A 22,196-nucleotide genomic window follows, 5' to 3' on the forward strand; every position below is an offset into this window, starting at 1 on the left:
GTAGAATTAAACCATGGTTTACGTATGTGTGGAATCGTAGAGGACTTAGGGATACAGGTATCAGCTATTTTGTTCAGTTCATCAGAGAATAGTTGTACAGGATCAGGGACATCTATAAACAGATCAGGTTGTAACTTGTCAGATAAAAGAATTTCAAATAAAGGCCAGTTGGCTTTAGTGAAGTTCCATCGTGATGATGGAGGAACATCAGTTGGAATAACAGCTTTGAGAATGGTTGGAAAATGGTCACTTCCACACAGGTCGTCATGGACTGACCATTCAAACTCATTCAGTAGATCAGAATCCACAAGTGACAAATACAGGGAGGAGTATGTACCTGTACCCGGATGTAAATAAGTGTAGGAATTATCATTAAAAAGAAATAAATTGTTGTTGGAAATAAAATCTTCCAGGACTTTACCTTTATTGTTAGAATGTGCACTTCCCCATAGGGGGGTTGTGTCCATTCAAATCACCCATAATGATGCAAGGCTTAGGTAGCTGGTCATAGAGGGCCTGGAGATCAACATGCTGAAGAGATGAAGTCGGAGGAACATAAACAGAGCACAAAGTAAACACAATGTGCAAGGTCACACGGACAGCAATAGCTTGTAGTGGAGTAATCAGTGGAACAGGGCTGTGGATCACTCCCTGCTTCACCAAGATTGAAGACCCTCCAGTGGCTTTTGGCCCTGGAGGAGAAAAGAAATGATATGAATTTTATTGTCGTATATCAAGTTGATCTGTATCTTTAAAATAGGTTTCCTGTAAGCAAAATGCTGATGGTTGAAAATCCTGTATCAATAACTGTAAGTCATTAAAACTATTCTTTAATCCTCTACAATTCCACTGAATAAGGGTATTTGAGCTGTATGGCGGCTCAACTGGAGATCGCGAGCGGGATGAGGGTCCACTCCCATGAACTGGGAGTGAAGGACTGACCTCCATCTCCAGAGGTTCAAATTGATTGTGAACCTTTATAGATGTTGACTGAGTAGAAGGCACCTCCACATGTTGAAGGGCCTTGGCCTTTTTTTTCAATTGCTTTTTTTTCTTTGAAGACATGTGGGCTTCGCCCTGTACTATTTCAGGGACAATTTCATGTTCAGATGATGGATCTTCTGCAGGTGTTACAATGTCTGTCTGCGAGGCTGATGTTGAAACATTTGACAGAGAAAGAACAGACTCGGTATGGTCATCGAGAATGATCTGTTCATCCACCCAAAATAACGTTGTTTGAGACGATGTTGTTCTCATGGTAGGTTTGGCAACAGGAGCAGGAGAGGAAACTGCAGCTGAATAGGTTAGAGTTGAATTGGTGGGAAGAGGCACCAACTTTTTAGCTTCAAAGTATGAAATATTGCTAGTGTGTTTGATTTTTTGAATTTTTGCTTCACGATCATATAAGGGACAGGATTTGGATGAGGCGAAGTGTTCTCCGTTCCAGTTTTCACACTTGATCCTGTTGGAGCACTCAGAGCCCTCATGAGCTCCGGCACAACGGGAACATACCGAGCTATTACGGCAAAACTTGGCCCCATGACCAAACTTTTGACATTTGAAGCATCGGAGTGGATTCGGTACGTATACCTCCACTCCGATGTTGAAGTATCCAGCTTTTATATTCTTTGGAATTGAAGAAAGTGAAAATGTAAACAGATAAGTATTTAGTTTGGTAATTGTGCCATCATCTTTCCTTTTCGTAAATCGCTTGACAGCAATTATTCCTTGATTTTTCAGCTCAGCTGCAATTTCCTCCTCACTTATGTCAGAAAGTCAACGAGCCCTGTCTCTGACTATGCCTCTGCAGGAGTTCAGTGTCTGGTTCACTGAGACAACAACTGGAATATTCACAAACTGTTTTAATTTCAAGAGATTGTCAGATTGTTGTCTCCGTGCACATTCCACTAAAAGTGAACCGCTTCGGAGTCGTGTTACGTTTTTCACCTCTCCACAGACGCCTTTAATGCCCAAGGAGATAGCAAATCGGTTCAGCTTTAAAGGTGTCTCATCAGAAGATGAGATCACAATAAACCTGGGCCATGAGTCAACAATTTCAGACGAGTCTTCATCGGACGATAAGGACTCAACATGTCTCCGTTTATTCTTTGATGAACCAGATTGAATGGGAAGAGCCATGGTGTAAGTAAATGTTTCGACATCTCTGCTCCCCACCCACCATGGAGTGTCAACAAGGACGATGGTGCAGTGGAAGCCCGCCTGCACCACCAGGGCTACAGGGATGTTATACTCCAGCAAATAGAAACTTGAATAGCTATGGAATCTGACAGAAGAAATGCCAGGCTTGTTCGCCCATGACACTTTTCTGGAGAAACACAGAATTCAGCGGTTTATAATGCCAGATTGGCCCGTGAGCCACCGCCTTCTGGCATAGGACTCTAGGCAAAATTGAAATTAACAGGATCAAATTTATTATATATCCTGATCCAAATTTGGTTAATATATATCGAAATTAGTCAATTCAAGTATTCCATGCACAGGGCATGGCGTGACCAGCCGATTGATAGAAACGGGCCAATTCTACCACCCGTCTAGGTGAAGTAAGGGTCGAAGTGGTGTGTTGGGCACATGAACACTGTTCCTGGCTCCAGTGCCCTCAACCACCAGAATCCCGTCCTCCACCGACACAGGGGCGCAACCCACGGCAAACAGGTAGCCAAATTCGGTCGCCTTTTACGACCAGCAATGGGGTGCTGTGGATAAATTCTACCCCGAGTCCACATGGGGGAAGAGCTATTAGCGTTACCCAGAACTCACCACGAGGAGGTTGCTCTTCAAGAGTGCCTGATGCTTTGAAATATTTATCCATTGTGATGGCAAAATTAATAGAGTCAAGCAGGACATGCTTGACTTTGATTCTCTTATCACAAAGGATACAAAATGGAGGATCCACACCTTTCAATAAATATTCATTTGTGTACCTGCTATGGCTAATACGACATCGTCATATTATGACCTCATCAAATCTGGACTGACAACCCAAGTAGGTGTAGCCAAGTAGGTGTAGCCAAGTAGGTGTAGTTGGTTTAATTTCATGTAATTTATTTATACCTACTTGGGTGTCCCTCTTCTTTTGAATCAGATCTCGGATGTAACATCTGATGAGAGGTTTGATATCGGTGTATGGGATACGATGTGGCGTCACAGATTTGTTGAGTGCTGCTTTTGCAGCAGCATCAGCCATTGTGTTCCCAGTGATTACAACATGTCTGGGTAACCAACAGAAAACGATGTCGCATTGGCCAGTAGCAAGATCATTAAACAATTCATTAATTTCAATTATAAATGGATCCGTGGATGACATGTTTTTAATTGCCTGGAGGCAAGAAAGAGAATCTGAAAACATTATGAGTGAGTGAGTGAGTGAGTTAAAGCTTTACGGCAATATTTTAGCCATATCGTGACGGAAAACATTATGAACTGTTTATGTTTAGATTGGCTGTTGATGTATTTAAGTGCTGTTAAAATAGCTTTTGCTTCCGCTGTAAACAACGAACAGTTATTTGGAAATCGGGATGAGATAGTCCTGGATCCAATGACAGTGGCACTGGCAACAGCGTTACCATCTTTGGATCCATCTGTAAATATAGATTTGAAAGTATCATATGTGCTTCGTAATTCATGATATTATTGTTAAAAACTAGTTAATTTGTGTCAGATGTCTTTAGTTTAGTTAATGTTAGGCCCACCTCTGGCTTTACAAAATGCCAGGGTGGAGAAGAGAAACGCAAGAGATGGAATAAGACATGATTTTGTTTGTTAGAGATTTTCGTATAGAGGATTAAAAACAGTCATAAGCTGGATTGGATTTCGGAGAACGTAATTTAGATACATATTGCAAAGATAATTTAATGCGACGTTGTTGAAGGGATGGCTCATCAGCCTCCACATTCAGACTTTGTATCCAAAGGTTCCAAGACAAAGCCTCAGGCCTTGTTGGTGAATAGGGTCTAGAATTTTTAAATTGCTTTTACAAGCTCCACCATAAATGATGGATCCATAATCTAATATGTAGCGGATAAGTGCTCTGTATAGTTGAAGGAGGGTTTTCGGATCCCCTCCCCACTTAGAGTTTGAGACAACTTTCAGTAAGTCCAGGTCCTTCAGACATCTATTCTTCAAATATTTAATGTAGGCAGAAAAGTCAAATGGTGATCGAAAATTATACCCAGGAACTTGGCTTCTTTTACAACTGTAATAGGAGTGTTATCTTAAATAAGTTCCGGATCTTTATGCGGTTTATATTTTCTATAAAAATGAATGCATTTTATTTTAGATTTTGAGAATTTAAATCCGTTTTCCAAAGACCATCTATTGATTTTATTTAAACATAGCTGCAGTTGCCTTTCGATTCTATGCATGTTTTTGCCACGACAGGAAATATTAAAATCATCCACAAAAAGTGATCCATCAATTGAATCATTTAAAACTTTCGATAAGCTATTAATCGTAATGCTGAATAATGTGACAGACAAGATACTGCCTTGTGGGACACCTTGATCCTGATTATAATGGTCAGACAGGGTATGACCAACACGAACTTGAAACTGTCTGCCTGTTAAAAATTTGGATACAAAACTGAGGCGAACGACCTCTCAATCCAAAATCGTGTAAATCTCCACGTCGTATGCTCTTTTTTTTTTAAATGGATACAGAGTGTTGTTTGTTGACAATGGCATTTTTGACGTACGATTCTAAACGTACAAAATGATCAATAGTATTTCTGCTTTTACAGAAACCACATTGAATATTTGTAATCAGGTTGTTGGTTTCAAGGTACCATATTAAATGATTATTTACAATCCGTTCAATAGTTTTACAAACACAGCTAGTTCATTAAATTGGTCTATAATCCAGGTTTAGGTATGGGGATTACAATGGCATTATGCCATGATGGAAGAAAATTTCCCGAAGTCCAAATCTGCTAAAAAAAATTCTTAAAAGTGTCTCAAGTCATGACTGAGGCAAATGCTTCAAGAGGGGTAGTTTATATTGTCATCTCCTGTCGCAGTATCAATCATGAACTTGGTAGTATGTAGCTCATGGAGTGAAAACACGTCATTATAATCTTCACCATTATCTGTGGTAAAATGAATAATTTTCTTTTCCTCTTGTTTCAGGTATTTCTACAATTTTAGAACATAATTTATTTATTAAGAATGTTTAGCGAGTAAAACACTCACATATTTGCGATATCAGTTTTATTTGTAAGTGTACCATCACCATCGTTGAGGTGGTGAACGCTAAATTTGGAAAGTGTTTCTTTAATCATTTGAATCATATTCCACACCTTGGACAATAGGTGTTCGGGAATTGATCCTTGAGACATTCTTTCTCCATGACACACGTCTATTCTGTTTAAAAGTACGTCGTGCTTTAGCATTTGTTATTTTAACATGATTCAAACTGTCCGCCTTTTTCCTTATCTTTCTAGCTTGTTTGCATGTATTATCAAACCATGGTTTTCGTATGTGTGGGTTTGCAGAGGACTTTGGTATCCTTTCATCACCAATGTCATTCAGTTGTTCCGAGAACAACTTGATTGGGTCAGGAGCATTCTCGAAAATGTGACGTGTTAATTTGTCAGTAAAGAGAACTTGAAAGAAATATTAAAATTCCACCGTGATGAGGGCGGAACGTCCGATTGGTAAAGGTACTTTTAGTATGTTATTTGCTGGAATCATCTATGGCTTCGGCAATTTCGTTTCTTATGGGGGCGGTCGGGGAGCCTAGTGGTTTAAGCGTTCGCTCGTCACGCCGAAGACCCGGGTTCGATTCCCGACATGGGTACAATGTGTGAAGCCCATTTCTGGTGTCCCCCGCCGTGATATTGCTGGAATATTGCTAAAAGCGGCGTAAAACCAAACTCACTCACTCGTTTCTTATGTGTCTATTTTGTGAACCTCTTTCGGCCACATTTATGATAGAAAAGGAAGCATTAATGTTAATATCAAGCAGGGCAAACTGATCGTTCATAAACAACATTACATACTTAACATTACATTTCCCTTACAGTCATCTAAGTGGAACAGCGTTCAGATGGTGTATGATAATAAGCAACTACATTGTCAAGTGAACGACCTTTTGGAGCAAAGACCACTTACTGGTAAGATCTCACATGTATTATTAGTACACATTAGTTACAGTATTGTATATTGATTGTATTTATATAGATCTCTTTCAGTTCCTTATCAATGCAATATATATATATATATACACACACGCACGCACACACACACACACACACACACACACACACACACACACACACACACACACATAATCTTCATGTTAGACACTCACTGTCGTGTTGAATGATATGGATGGAATACGATTTGTAAACCAGTATCAAGGAATGTGTTTGCAAATACACTTCTTTACGGCAATCCAAATCAGTTAACATTAGAAGGTATAAAGTTATGACGGCACCAGCTAATCTGTGACAGGTTTCCTGGCAATTAATTTGACGAATAGTAATGGGATAATAGTGAATTGGGTTGGGTGTTTTTAAAGTGTAGGAAAATACAGATCAAGTTATAATTTTGGATCAGAGATCTCAAGTTACCAACATATCGCCTTTTCGTATGTGTATCTCGTTGAATATCTTGGATTTTCAAAACACGGCATTTAATTTTGTTTCTATATGTTATTATGCTGTGACTTTTACTGACTTTGTTGTTTTTACAGGGAGTATAAAAACATCAAACGAACCTATGGTAATTGGAGCGTGCGACAGCAGTTTACTGGCTTCATATTATGGTGTTATGGATGATGTAAGTAGTACAGTTTAATGCAGCAATTGCATGCATCATATACATACGTTTAGTGTATGAATGAGTGAGTTTGTGTGAAGGTGGGGTTATCTATATATTCCCTATACTGAGACGGTTTGGAAATAAGAGTGAGTGAGTTCAAACTTAATGTCATAACGGCAATATTTAAGCCATATCCTAGCGAAAGTTAAATATCAACTAGAAATATATTTAGACGTTTCAGAGCATGTATAATTCAACAACACAATATCAAAGCGGGCCAGAGATCACCAGCAGCCACATTTAGGTCACCATACTAGAAATCGTGGGGAGTTACGTACAATACAGCAGGGTTTACACCTTCCTTTCAGCTGCTCAGCCATCAATTCAAATTAATAAATATACTATGATTAAAACTACAGGAATAACAAATTGTAAATGGCGTGGTCTTACGCTACCCTCTCAGGGGGACATACTATTTATGGTACTTCATTCCCGCTGATACAGCCACAAACAATCTCAATAAAAAATTCTACACTACCAATTTATAAGAAGCAAATATGTACATAAAAAGTATCAATTTAATTTCTTTTAATGAAAATATTGATTGAGTGTGTCAGTGTGAGTAAAGATTCAACATCACATTGTCAATGTTTCAGCCATATCGGGACAAGAACTAGCTAATTATTTTTTTAAAAACCTGCTCCCAAAGTGAATAAGTGTGTGAGTTAAACATCACCTACTTGATACCCCAGGAGGATTTACACAATCCCTCTCGCTACTGGCAATTGCCAGATAGAGAAACCAAACAGTTAAAACCGACAATCACTTTCCGGTTAAAATGAATGATATGGGACTTGCGTACCCATTTCGGTAAAGCCACTGACAATCTCTGTCAATAAGTCATTCCACCAAGTTAAAAATCATTTACTTTTTACAATACATATTTCTATCAAAATTTATCAATTAACTCAATTTACTTTTTTTTTTTAAATAATTAAACGAGAACTTAAAATGACAAATAACCTCTTCAAACCTGGACTGAAACCCAAGTGGTTGTAGCCTTTTCTTGTTTATTTTAATGTCTTTTATTAATACGTACTGTCCCATTTCTAACATCTAATTGCAGGTTTAAACTCCCTGCCAATAAAGGACAGTAAAACAGTGAGTTACGCATCAAGGTTTCGGTATAATACAAACCCGGGTGCCGTTGTAGAAAGCGATCGTAGAGCTAAGGGGATCAAAACTCACATACGTTAACACAGACTTACGACAGTAGTGGCGCTAAGGTTGTTATATACAACCGCACCCAGATCAATAGTAAAACATATCATTTTCAGTAGATTATTTAGTAGAAATTAAAACCAGGCTATAGGCCACCAGCAACCAAGCCTAGACCACCTCACTTATTGATTCTACCTAATGTATGATTCCCCAGAAGGATGTATGCCATCACTTTTGTCACCAGTGTTTATTTGGAATGCTAATCAATCCTTTAAAAACAAACTGTAATCAAGGAATGAAAACACTATTCGATGTTAAATACTTCCATTTGGATTGGCTCACGTGCCACTGCCAGGGGGACAATACTTTTACACTCCTTTAACACCCTGCGTTGCACCGCCATCACTAATCTCAGTTGATGATAATATCACATTAATCTAAAACACAATTTAAGCATTCAAACATTTTCAAATAAGTATATTTCTTTTAAGAAGGTTGAATGATAGTAATTATCCTTTGTGAAAGAAAAATCAAAACAGGCAAGCAAAATATGCGTCACTGTGATGCTCTCATCACAAGAGACACAGAACGGAGGATACTCACCCTTCAATAACTTTTCATGGGAATAACGACTTGGCCAATGCGACTCGCAACACAAATTTGTCATGTTATTACAGGCAACCCTTGTAGGTGTAACCTTATTTTGGTTTAACTTTAAGTTTAGTTGTATTTTCTTGGGTGTCCCGTTTTCTCTGCATCAAACAGCAAACATATTATGTTATTCATTGTTTAAAATTAGAATTGACTGATGACAGACTGATTATATTATAAAGAGCTGATTCAGTTGCAGCATCAGCTGGTGGGTTACCAGCAATACCAACATGACTAAGTCACCAACAAAGGACGATGTAGATGCCAGTGGCAAGAATATTGTGTAATTCTAAAATATCCAAAAAGTAGTGTATGATTCGAGTTGACATTCTTAAGTGCATGTAGTTATGGTAAGGAATCAGAGGAAATGATGAAGTGTTTGCATGTATTTTGTTTCTGAATATATTCCGACACTGTTTGAACAAACTTGCCTTCGGTAATAAATATGGAACTATTTTCTGGTAATCTGGAAGAAATAGTTTTTGATCAAATCACAGTGGCACTGACAACATTGCAACCATCCTCAGATCCATCAGTGAAGATCGACCGGTGAGGATCTATTTAGCTCTCATTGCAGGACGATTAACTGCAGCTGGTTTGTAGCACAGTTTTAAAACTTAGTGGTAGGTCTACTCCTGGTTTGACTAATTGCCAAGGTTGTGTAGACATTAATCGGTATGTGTAATACTTTAAAGATCAATATTTGCTGTTGTATTAGGGTTTGTTCTGAACCCCAAACCAGCTCAGTTTGAAATACTTCCAAGAAGGGAAGATGCGAAATTTTATTTTAATTTAGAGATACATTGTAATGCAAGTTTTAAACGACATGGTTTAAGAATGAGTGAGTTAAGATTTAACGTCACATCGGCAGTTTTTCAGCCATATCGTGACGAGAAGTACATTAATAATACAAATATTTAGACGAAATAAAAACCTGTCAACGCAGGACAGTAAAATAACTAGATTTATCACAGATTATATCTAAAACTAGTAGTTAGCCATAAAGATATAACACCATACGTAACAATACAAGATAAAAACGAGCTATAGATCGCCAGCCACTGAAGAGAGCTCACAATGTATCCATGGGTCCAGGGTCCATGGGGACGTACATTACTTTTGCTACCTGCATGGACCCCAGCCGGATTTACATCATCCCTTCAGCTGTTGGCGATTATTGACAAATTTAGCAAACATTAAAATAACACCTATGCTACGATTAACTGTGAGTTATAATTTTAGACGTGACTATCAATAGTTAATCATCATCAATACAATTGAACTTATATAAAAACCTGCCATCGAAGGACAGTAAAATTACTAGACTTATCACAGAAAAAGATATAAAACTAGTCCGGAATCATTATAAAGAAAAGCACTATATATAACGATACAAGATAAAAACGGGCTATAGTGAGTAGTGAGTCAGTGAGTTTAATTAAAGTCACGGCGGCAATATTTCAGCTATAATGTGACTTGAACAAGTTATAGAAGAGTCATAAAAACTGTCGACGAGGGACAGTATAATAACTAGCAATATGTCACATATTAAGTTAAAACTAGTTGTAGAACACTAAAAATATCTGATTTTTAAGGTACGACACAATATAAAAATGGGGCTATAGATCGCCAGCAATTGAAGGTAGATCACCATACTAGGGACCATGAGGACTTACAGTACTTTTGCTTCCTGCATGGACCCCAGCAGGATTTACATCATCCCTTCAAGTGCTGGCGATTATTGGCAGAGTTAGCCTAACACATTAAAATGACACATATTCTACGGTTAAAAACGTGGTAGTTCTAAATTGACTTTGAAAGATGTGGAACTTGCGTATCCTCTCAGGGGGACAATAATTTTTCTTCGAGGATACATCCACTAACAATCGCAGTTGTTAATTTAATCTACCAAACTTAAAACATATCAATCAAAAGTTTTCAAACAATTGAATATCATTTAAAAAAGCTATAATTAAACGAGAATTAATACTTGTAAAAAGATCCTTTAAAGGAGATGATTTGAAATATTGTTCCCTTGTGATGGCAAAATCGATACAGTCAAGCAGGACATGCCTGACCGTGATTCTTTCATCACAAGGGACACAAAATGGAGGATCCACACCATTCAATAAATATTCATGAGTATATCTACTATGGCCAATACGACATCGTCGCATAATGACCTCTTCAAATCTGGACTGACAACCCAAGTAGGTGCAACCGATATTTGGTTTAATTTCATGTAATTTATTGATACCTACTTGGGAGTCCCACTTCTTTTGCATCAGATTACGAATATAAGATCTGATTACAGGTTTATAATCAGTGTATGGGATAAGAAGTGGTGTCACTGATTTGTTGAGTGCTGCTTTTGCTGCAGCATCAGCCATTTAGTTGCCTTTGATGCCCACATGACTGGGCAACCAACAAAAGACGATGTCGTATTTGCCAGTAGGAAGTTCATTAAATAATTCAATAATTTTGATTAAAAGTGGATGTTGACATCATATATTATGGATAGCCTGTAGGCAAGAAAGAGAATCGGAAAATATGATAAATTTCTTATATTTTGACTGTTTACTGATATATTGTAAAGCTTTTAAAATGGCATTGGCCTCTGCTGTGAAAATAAAACTATTATGGGGTAACCTGGAGGAGATAGTCCTGGATCCATCTGTAAATATAGATTTGTAAGTATTATATGTGTTTCTTAATTCATTATATTTTTGTTGATAAATAAGTTGGTTTGTTTCCGATTTCTTTGATTTAGTTAATGTCAGATCCACCTCTGGCCTTATTAACTGCCAAGGTGGAGAAGACAAAAGCTGCGTGGGGGCTATATCTTCAAGATTAATTTTAGCGGCAGAAATATCACATTGAAGTCTTATTCCAAGTGGGGGGAGAACCGATTATTTTTTATGATACAGATTTTCATAAAGGGGGTGAAAAACAGTCATATGCTGGATTCGAGTTATTAGAGCGTAATTTAGTGACATACTGTAAGGATCATTTAATTCGGCGTTGTTTAAGAGATGGCTCATCAGCCTCAAGGTACAGACTGTGAATAGAAGTTCGGAAAGATCCAAGACATAGTATTAGACCTTGATGATGGATAGTATCCAAAAGTTTAAGGTTGCTTTTGCAGGCTCCACCATGGATGATGGAGCCATAATCCAGTTTAGAGCGAATTAGTGCTCTGTATAATTGGAGTAGGACTTTCTGATCCCCTCCCCACTTGCAATTTGAAACAACTTTCAGAAGGTCAAGGGCCTTCAGGCATTTATTTTTCAAATATTTTATGTTCGGTAAAAAGGTTAAATGGCGATTAAAAATAATACCAAGGAACTTAGCCTCTTTTACAACTTTAATTGGAGTGCTCTCTAAAACTAGATCAGGGTCTTTTTGAGGTTTGTATTTCCTACAAAAATGTATACAATTTGTTTTCGATTTTGAAAACTTAATTAAATGGTCGTTGGAAAATGGTTTTATCTTATTGAGACACATTTGTAAATGTCTTTCGATAGTATGCATGTTTTTACCATGACATGAAATGTTAAAATCATCCACGAATAGTGAGTGAGTGAATGAGTTAATATTTAAAGTCACATCGGCAGTATTTCAGCCATATCGTGACTATCAATAGTTAAACAGAATACATAGATTGAAACTTGTATAAAAACCTGTCAACGAAGGAGAGTAAAATTAATAGATTCATCACAGAAAAAGATATAAAACTAGTACGGAATTATAAAAGAGAATAGCACTATACATAACGATACAAGATACAAACAGGCTATAGATCGCCAGCAGCTGAAGGTAGACCACCATGCTAGGGTCCATGGGGACTTACAGTACTTTTGCTACCTGCATGGACCCCAGCCGGATTTACATCATCCCTTCAGCTGTTGGCGATTATGAAAAATGTAGCCAAAGGTAAACGAACATATATACTACTATTAAAAATGTGGCCAAAATAAATATACTTTGAAAGACGTGGTCTTACATACCCTCTCAGGGGGACAATAATTTTACACTACTTCAACCCCCTTCGAGGATACAGCCACTAACAATCTCAGTTAACAAATTTATTTTACCAATTATAAAAACTATACTATATACAAAACATATCAATCAAAATTTAAGCAACAATTCAATTTCTTTTAAAAAGTCAATAATTAAATGAACACTGATATTAAAAATATCCTTTATGGATGAAACTTTGAAATATTTATCCCTTGTGATGGAAAAATCACATAATCAAGCAGGACATGCCTGAGGGGGATTCTTTCATCACAAGGGATACAAAATGGAGGATCCTTACCTTTTAAAAGATATTCGTGTGTATACCTGCTATGGCCAATACGACATCGTCGCATAATAACCTCTTCAAATCTGGACTGACAGCCCAAGTAGGTGTAACCAATATTTGGTTTAATTTCATGTAATTTATTGATACCTACTTGGGAGTCCCACTTCTTTTGCATCAGATCACAAATATAAGATCTGATTACAGGTTTATAATCAGTGTATGGGATAAGAAGTGGTGTCACAGATTTGTTGAGTGCTGCTTTTGCATCAGCATCAGCCATTTAGTTGCCTTTGATGCCTACATGACTGGGCAACCAACAAAAGACGATGTCGTATTTGCCAGTAGGAAGTTCATTAAATAATTCAATAATTTTGATTAAAAGTGGATGTTGACATGATATGTTATGGATAGCCTGCAGGCAAGAAAGAGAACCGCTACTATCCTTGGATCCATCAGTAAATATAGATTTGTAAGTATTATATGTGTTTCTTAATTCATTATATTTTAGTTGATAAATAAGTTGATTTGTTTCCGATTTCTTTAATTTAGTTAATGTCAGATCCACCTCTGGCTTTACCAACTGCCAAGGTGGAGAAGACAAAAGCTGCGTGGTGGCTATAGCTTCAAGATTAATTCTAGCGGCAGAAATATCACATTGAAGTCTTATTCCAAGTGGGGGGAGAACCGATGATTTTTTATGATAGAGATTTTTTATAAAAGGGGTGAAAAACACAGTCATATGCTGGATTCGAGTTATAAGAGCGTAATTTAGTGACATATTGTAAGGATAATTTAATTCGGCGTTGTTTGAGGGATGGTTCATCAGCCTCAACGTACAAACTGTCAATAGGAGAAGTTCGGAAAGATCCAAGACAGAGTCTCAGACCTTGATGGTGGATAGAGTCCAAAAGTTTAAGATTACTTTTGCAGGCTCCACCATGGATGATGGAGCCATAGTCAAGTTTAGTCGGAATAAGTGCTCTGTACAGTTGAAGGAGGGTTTTCTGATCCCCTCCACACTTGGAATTTGAAACAACTTTTAGGAGATCAAGGGCCTTCGGGCATTTATTTTTCAAATATTTTATGTGAGGTTAAAACGTTAAATGGTGGTCAAAAATAAGACCCAAGAACTTAGCCTCTTTTACAACTTTAATCGGAATGCTATCTAAAATTAAATCAGGGTCTTTATGGGGTTTGTATTTCCTACAAAAGTGTATACAATTTGTTTTGGATTTTGAAAATTTAAAACCATTTTCTAAACACCATTTATTTATCTTATTTAGACATAATTGTAATTGTCTTTCGATAGTATGCATGTTTTTACCACGACATGATATGTTAAAATCATCAACGAATAAAGATCCATCAATGGAGTCATTTAAAACCTTAGAGAGGCTTTTTATTTTAATACTGAACAATGTGACAGACAAAATACTGCCTTGTGGGACACCCTGATCCTGATTATAATGATCAGACATGGTAGAACCCACGCGGACTTGAAATTGTCTGTCAGATAAAAACTTGGATATAAATTGAGGCAAACGGCCTCGCAATCCAAAGTCATGTAAGTCTTTTAAAATACCGTGCTTCCATGTAGTGTCCTATGCTTTTTCTAGATCGAAAAAGATAGACACTGCATGCTGCTTATTTACAATGGCATTCTTAACGAAGGATTCCAGTCAAACTAAATGGTCAATGGTACTTCGATTTTTACGGAAACCACATTGGATATTTGTGATTAAGTCATTTGATTCCAAGTACCATGTTAATCTGTTATTGACCATGCGTTCCATGGTTTTGCAAACGCAGCTTGTTAATGAAATTGGTCGATAATTTGAAGGATCAGTATGATCACGTCCAGGTTTGGGTATGGGAACAATTATAACATCACGCCATGAAGAAGGAAATTCTCCTGACGTCCAGATTTTATCAAATATCATCAAGAGGGTTTCTAAACGATGATTGCGGTAAATGTTTTAAGAGTTGATAATGTATATTATCAGACCCTGTAGCAGTATCTTGAGCTTGCCCAAGGGCAGTATTGAGCTCATGAATGGAAAAGGTTTCATTGTAATCTTCTCCATTATCGGAACTAAAATTTACAGGTTTCTTTTCTTGCTGCTTTTGAAATTTTTGGAATTTAGGGACATAGTTTGAGGATGAAGAGTGTAGAGCCAGAGTTTCACCAATTTTATTAGCAATAACAGAAGTATCGGTTAGTAATGCATTCCCATTTTTAAGGTGATGGATACTAGATTTAGAACCCTTTCCTTTAATCTTCTGGATCATGTTCCATACCTTAGATATGGGCGTACGTGAATTTATCTTGGAGACATAATGGTGCTAAGATTGACGCTTGTTTTGTTTAAATGTACGCCGTGCTTTAGCGTTTAATATTTTAAATTATTTAAATTGTGGACCATAGGATGGCGACGGAAATAGTGTTCAGCTTTTTTCCTTGCCTTCCTGGCCAGCTTGCAATCATTGCTGAACCATGGTTTACGTATGTGAGGATTTGAGGAGGACTTCGGAATACATTCATCAGCTATTTTATTAAGTTCATCGGAAAAAAGTTTAATAGGATCGGTAACATTAAGAAAACCATCAGGTTTTAGTTGATTAGTGCAAAGGACTTCGTATAAAGCCCAGTTTGCCTTAGTAAAATTCCATCTTGATGATGGAGGAACATCAGATGGTGTCACAGATTTTAAAATGGTAGGAAAATGGTCACTTCCACAGAGGTCATCGTGGACTGACCATTCGAATTCCTGAAGTAAATTAGAATCTACAACTGACAAGTCCAGACAAGAGTAAGTGCCAGTTGCAGGATGTAGATATGTGTGAGTATCATCATTAAAAATGCACAAATCGTTATTTATGAAAAAATCCTCAAGTACTTTTCCTTTATTATTAGTGTTATGACTACCCCAAAGTGGGTTATGGCCATTCAAATCTCCCATGATGACACAGGGCTTAGGGAGTTGATCATATAGTGTCTGAAGATCAGACTGTCGGAGAGAGTACGATGGTGGTATATACAAAGAACATAAAGTAAAAACAATATTTAATGTTATACGTACTGCAATGGCCTGAAGAGGGGTATTGAGAGGAACAGGACTGTGAATGACGCCCTGCCTCACCATAACAGAAGATCATCCAGTTACTTTATCTCCCGGAGGAGAAAAGCAATGGTAAGAATCATACTGTCGTAAATCAAAATTATCTGTTGGTTTAAGGAAAGTTTCTTGTAGGCAAAATGCAGATGGTTTGAAATCCTGAATTAATAGCTGAAGATCATTGAAATTGTTCCGAAGTCTACTCTTCAATTCCATTGGATTAAATTGGGGGAGCAACTCATGGAGGCTCAATTGGAGAACGGGAGCGTGGGGAAGGTCCTCTATGCTGCAATGGCAGCGATGGAGTGACCTCCATATCTAGAGGTTCAAAAGAGTTATGAACCTCCAGTGGGGTTGTCAATGTAGAAGGCACCTCAATGTGTTTAAGGGCCTTAGACTCCTTTTTCTTTTGTTGTTTATTTGCTTTTCTGGTAACAGTTACATTTTGTTTCAATACAGCCACAGGTTCGGGGGGAGTTTCAAGGTTAGGTACAGTGGCAGTCTCTGGTAGAGGTTCTGCTGAAAGCTCAGTTTGTGAACCTGATGTAGAGGAAGTATGGGTGACCGCAGCATCAATTTTGTATTAAAATGGTCTGCACATCGGAGACCCAGTTAATTGCCGTTTGGCACCCATGATCTACTTTGAGAGTTGAAGAGGAAACTGCTGCAGAGTAAGATAGAGTAGAAAGGGAAGGGGATGACTCCCTCTCTAGTAATTTCTTTGCATCAGCAAATGAAATGTCATTGCTGTACTTGATTTTAAGAATCTTAGTTTGTCTGACAAAAGAGGGGCATGATTTTGAAAAGGACATGTGCTCACCACTGCAGTTTGCACACATGATGGTTTCTGTGCACTCAGTGCCATCATGGTTTCTACTGCAGCGGGAGCAAACTTGTTTGTTGCGACAGGATTTTGCTCCATGTCCAAACTGTTGACATTTAAAACATCGGAGTGGATTGGGGATGTATACATCCACCCCAATGTTGAAATACCCGGCTTTGATGGAAGAAGGGAGCTTTGTCAGTGCAAACGTAAAAAGGTAGGTATTCGTTTCAATGAATGTATCACCCTCCTTCCTAGAGAATCTTTTGACAGATGTAACGCCTTGATTTTTAAGCTCTGCAGCAATTTCATCTTCAGACATATCTGAAAGGCATTTCGCATTATCGCGAACAATACCTCTACAGGAATTCAGAGTCTTGTGAACTGAGACAACAATCTCAGTATCAGGGAAATGATGTGCCTGGAGCAGATTTTGAGATTGTTGTCTCCGTGCACATTCCACAAGTAATGAGTGAGTGAGTGAGTTAATATTTAACGTCACATCGGCAATATTTCAGCCATATCGTGACGAGAAGTACATTAATAATACATATATTTATACAATATAAAAAGCTGTCAACGAAGGACAGTACAATAACTAGAATATCACAGAATCTATTTAAAACTAGTTGAGAATATATAAAAGTCATAAATATCAGAGAACACAATATAAAAATGGGCTAGAGATCGCCAGCAACTGAAGATAGATCACCATGCTAGGGTCCATGGGGACTTACAGTACCTTTGCTTCCTGCATGGACCCCGGCAGGATTTATATCATCCCTTCAGTCACTGGCGACAGTGTACCAATTAAGCCAAACTAAAATGACGAATATTCTACAATTAAAAACCTGGCATGCAGAAAAATACTTTAAATGATATGGGACTTACATACCCTCTTAGGGGGACAATAATTTTACGCTACTTCAACCCCCCTCGAGGGTACAGCCACTAACAATCTCAGTTATGAATTTTGCACTACCAATCTTTAAAACAATACAACAATTACATCAAAATTTATGTATAAGTTCTATTTCTTTTAAAAAACATAGTATTAAATGAGAGTTAACTTTACTAAAAAGGTCCTTCACTGTTTTTACACTGAAATATTTATCCCTTGTGATGGAAAAATCAATACAGTCAAGCAGGACATGCTTGACCGTGATTCTTTCATCACAAGGGATACAAAACGGAGGATCCTCACCCTTTAATATATACTCATGTGTAGACCTCGAGTGGCCAATACGACATCGCCGCATAATAACCTCTTCAAATCTGGACTGACAGCCCAAGTAGGTGTAACCAATATTGGGTTTAATTACGTGTAATTTATTGATACCTACTTGGGCGTCCCACTTCTTTTGCATCAGATCACGGATGTAAGATCTAATTATAGGTTTATAATCACTGTATGGTAAAAGAAGTGGTGTCACAGATTTGTCGAGTGCTGCTTTTGCAGCAGCATCAGCCAGTGTGTTACCAACAATCCCAACATGGCTTGGTAACCAACAAAAGACGATGTCATATTGGCCAGTCGCAAGATCATTAAATAATTCAAGAATTTCAATTAAAAATGGATGTTTACATGACATATTTTTAATAGCCTGAAGGCACGAAAGTGAGTCTGAAAATATAATGAATTCTTTATATTTGGATTTGGTCTGGATATATTTTAGTGCCGTTAAAATGGCGTGTGCTTCTGCTGTGAATATGGAACTATTATCGGGTAATCGTGAAGATACTGTTCTGGATCCAATGATGGTGGCACTAGCAACTGCGCCACCATCCTTGGATCCATCTGTAAATATAGATTTATAAGTGTCATAATTGTTTCGTAATTGATTGTATTCTTGTTTATAAATAAGTGGATTTGTATCAGATTTCTTAAGTCTAGTTAATGTGAGGTCTACATTTGGCCGTACCATTTGCCAAGGAGGCGATGAAAAAAGTTGTGTGGGAGCTATATCCTGAAAGTTAATGTTCGCAGCAGAAACGACTGCTTTAATCCTTATTCCTAGGGGTGGAACACAAGTAATGAACCGGACCGGAGACGAGTAACATTTTTTACAGTTCCACATATTCCTTCAATAGATTTTGATACTACAAAGGGGTTGATTTTGAGGGGTTCACCATCAACACCTTCAATAGCCAGAAAACGTGGCCAAGAATCAATATGTGGTACAGAATTCTCATCTGAAGATACTGCAGGATCTGAATCAATATGCCTGCATTTACTTTTTTGTGCGAGAACCAGATAAGTGTGGGGTAGCCATACTGAAAGAAAGTTATTCGACACCCCTGTTCCCCACCCACCATGGAGTGTCAACGAGGACGGTGATGTAGTTGAAGCCGACTACAAACACCAGGGCTACAAGGGTGTTATACTCAAGCAATAAGGACACAGGTAGCTATTATTGTCAAACAGGGTTAAAAGTCAGGCTGGTTCTGCCCTAGACAGTTATCTGATGACAAATAGAACCCAGAGGTCCGTAATGCCAGATTGGCCCATGAGCCACCGCCTTCTGGCATAGGACTCTAGGCAGATTTCTATTGTAATCAAAATGTGATGTTTTTCATAATTATTATGTGGAATATAAGGTTATATTAAAAATGGAGATATACCTTGCACAGGGCATGGCGTGACCAGCCGATTGATAGAATCGGGCCCATTCTACCACCTGTCTAGGCGAAGTAAGGGTCAAAGTAGTGTGTTGGGCAAAGGAACACTGTTCCTGGAACCAGTGCCCTCAACTACCAGAATCCCGTCCTCCGCCGAAACAGGGGCGCAAACCCACGGCAAACAGGTTGCCCACTTTGGTCGCCTCTTACCACCAGCAATGGGGTGCTGTGGAAATATTCTACCCCGGTTCCACACGGGGGAAGAGCTATTAGCGTTACCAAGCACTCACCACCAGGAGGTTGCTCTTCACAAATGGCCCATCCACGAATAGAGATCCATCAATGGAGTCATTTGAAACCTTAGAGAGGCTATTTATTTTAATACTGAATGTGACATACTGCCTTGTGGGACACCCTTATCTTGATTATAATGATCAGACAGGGTAGAACCCACGCGGACTTGAAATTGTCTGTCAGTTAAAAACTAGGATATAAATTGAGGCCTCTCAACCCAAAGTCATGTTAATCCTTTAAAATACCGTGCTTCCATGTAGTGTCATCTGCTTTTTCTAGATCGATCTAGCTTATTTACAATGGCATTCTTAACGAGTGAGTGAGCGAGTTTGGTTTAACACCGCTTTTCACAGTATTCCAGTTATATCACGGCGTGTCAACTTAATGTGGGAGGAAAGCCTGAAGTGATGCAGGTCTAAGACGTTTACCACTTCGATGAAACCCACGAGCACGGGTATGGTGCTGACAAACCTAGAAACATAATCGGGGCGAACCGGGATTCGAACCCACAATCATAGGTTTCTGACATGCCCAAGGGACGCAACTCTGCACAGCGAATCGCGGCGCCTTAGACGACTGGGCCACCCGTGCCCCCGCATTCTTAACGAATGACTCCAGTCGAACTAAGTGGTCAATGGTACTTCGATTTTTACGAAATCCACATTGGATATTTGTGATTAAGTTATTGGATTCTAAGTACCAGGTTAATCTTTTATTGACCATGCGTTCCATTGTTTTGCAAACGCAACTAGTCAATGAAATTGGTCGATAATTGGAAGGATCAGTATGATCACGTCCAGGTTTGGGTATGGGAACAATTATAGCATCACGCCATGAAGAAGGACATTCTCCTGACGTCGAGATTTTATCAAATATCATCAAGAGGGTTTCTAAACGATGATTGCGGTAAATGTTTTAAGAGTTGATAATGTATATTATCAGACCCTGTAGCAGTATCTTGAGCTTGCCCAAGGGCAGTATTGAGCTCATGAATGGAGAAGATTTCATTGTAATCCTCCCTATTATCGGAATTAAAATTTATAGGTTTCTTTTCTTGCTGTTTTTGATATTTTTTTAATTTAGGGGCATAGTTTGATGAGCAAGAATGTTGAGCCAGAGTTTCACCAAGTTTATTAGCAATGTCAGAAGTATCGGTTAATAATTCATTCCCATTATTAAGGTGGTGGACACTTGATTTAGAACCATTACCTTTAATTTTCTTAATCGTGTTCCATACCTTAGATATGGGCGTACGTGAATTTATCTTGGAGACATAATTTTGCCAAGACTGATGCTTGTTTTGTTTAAATGTACGCCGTGCTTTAGCGTTTAATATTTTAAATTATTTAAATTGTGGACTATAGGATGGCGACTGAAATATTGTTCAGCTTTTTTCCTTGCCTTCCTAGCTAGTTTGCAATCATTGCTGAACCATGGTTTACGTATGTGAGGATTTGAAGAGGACTTCGGAATACATTCATCAGCTATTTTATTTAGTTTATCGGAAATCTTTTTTATAGGGTCAGAAACATCAAGAAAACCATCCGGATTTAGATGATTAGTGCAAAGGGCTTCATATAAAGCCCAGTTTGCCTTAGTAAAATTCCATCGTGTTGACGGAGAAACATCAGATGGTGTCACAGATTGTAAAATGGTAGGAGTCGTACTGTTGTTAATCAAACTTATCGGAGGTTTTGGTTTTAATTCTTGAATTAGAAGATGAAGGTCATGAAAATTGTTCCGAAGTCCTCTACAATTCCATTGTATTAAGGTAGCAGAGCAACTCATGGGGGTTCAACTGGAGATCGTGAGCGGGTGGAAGACCCTCTCCTTTGAATTGGCGGAGATGGGGTGACTTCCATATCTAGAGGTTCAAAGGGGTTATGAACCTCCAAGAGGGACTGTCAATGGAAAAGGCACCTCAATGTGTTTCAGGGCCTTTGATTCTTTTCTTTTCTTTTTTCCTTTTCTATTCATCATTTCAGTTGTAGGTTTAGGTACAGGTTCAGGTGCAGATTGTAGCCGAGGTTCTGTAGAAAGTACTGTTTGTGAAGCTGTTGACGATGAAACATTGGTCTTGTCAGAATGTATTGAAAACAAAATGGTCTGTTCATCTGAAACCCAGTTAATAGCTGTTTGGCTTCCAGCATCAACTTTGAGTGGAGATGAGGAGACTGCAGCAGAGTAAGTCAGCTGAGAAGAAGAGGTGGGTGACTCTCGGTCTAATAATCTTTTAGCTTCTGTGAAAGAAATGTCGTTGGTGTATTTGATTTTTAGAATTTTTGGTTGTCTCTCATAACATGGGCATGATTTAAATGAGGACATGTGATCGCCGCTGCATTTTGCACATTTGATTGTATCTGTGCAGTCTGTGCTTTCATGGGTCT

At 38.2% G+C, this 22,196-nt stretch overlaps 1 protein-coding gene across 1 annotated transcript in view; it reads left to right on the plus strand.

The window, feature by feature from the left end:
• LOC124147162 (serine-rich adhesin for platelets-like) overlaps positions 1–22,196 on the plus strand; it is a 256,087-nt gene that overhangs the window by 186,349 nt on the left and 47,542 nt on the right. Inside the window, exons 7-8 of the mRNA XM_046517776.1 lie at positions 6,037–6,127; positions 6,709–6,794. Of these exons, the coding sequence (XP_046373732.1) occupies positions 6,037–6,127; positions 6,709–6,794 (177 nt within the window). The remainder of the gene's footprint in view (positions 1–6,036; positions 6,128–6,708; positions 6,795–22,196) is intronic.

This window comes from Haliotis rufescens, unplaced genomic scaffold (assembly GCF_023055435.1).
Source record: "Haliotis rufescens isolate VD_foot unplaced genomic scaffold, xgHalRufe1.0.p SCAF_90, whole genome shotgun sequence".
In the NCBI taxonomy this organism is placed as follows: Eukaryota; Metazoa; Mollusca; class Gastropoda; order Lepetellida; family Haliotidae; genus Haliotis; species Haliotis rufescens.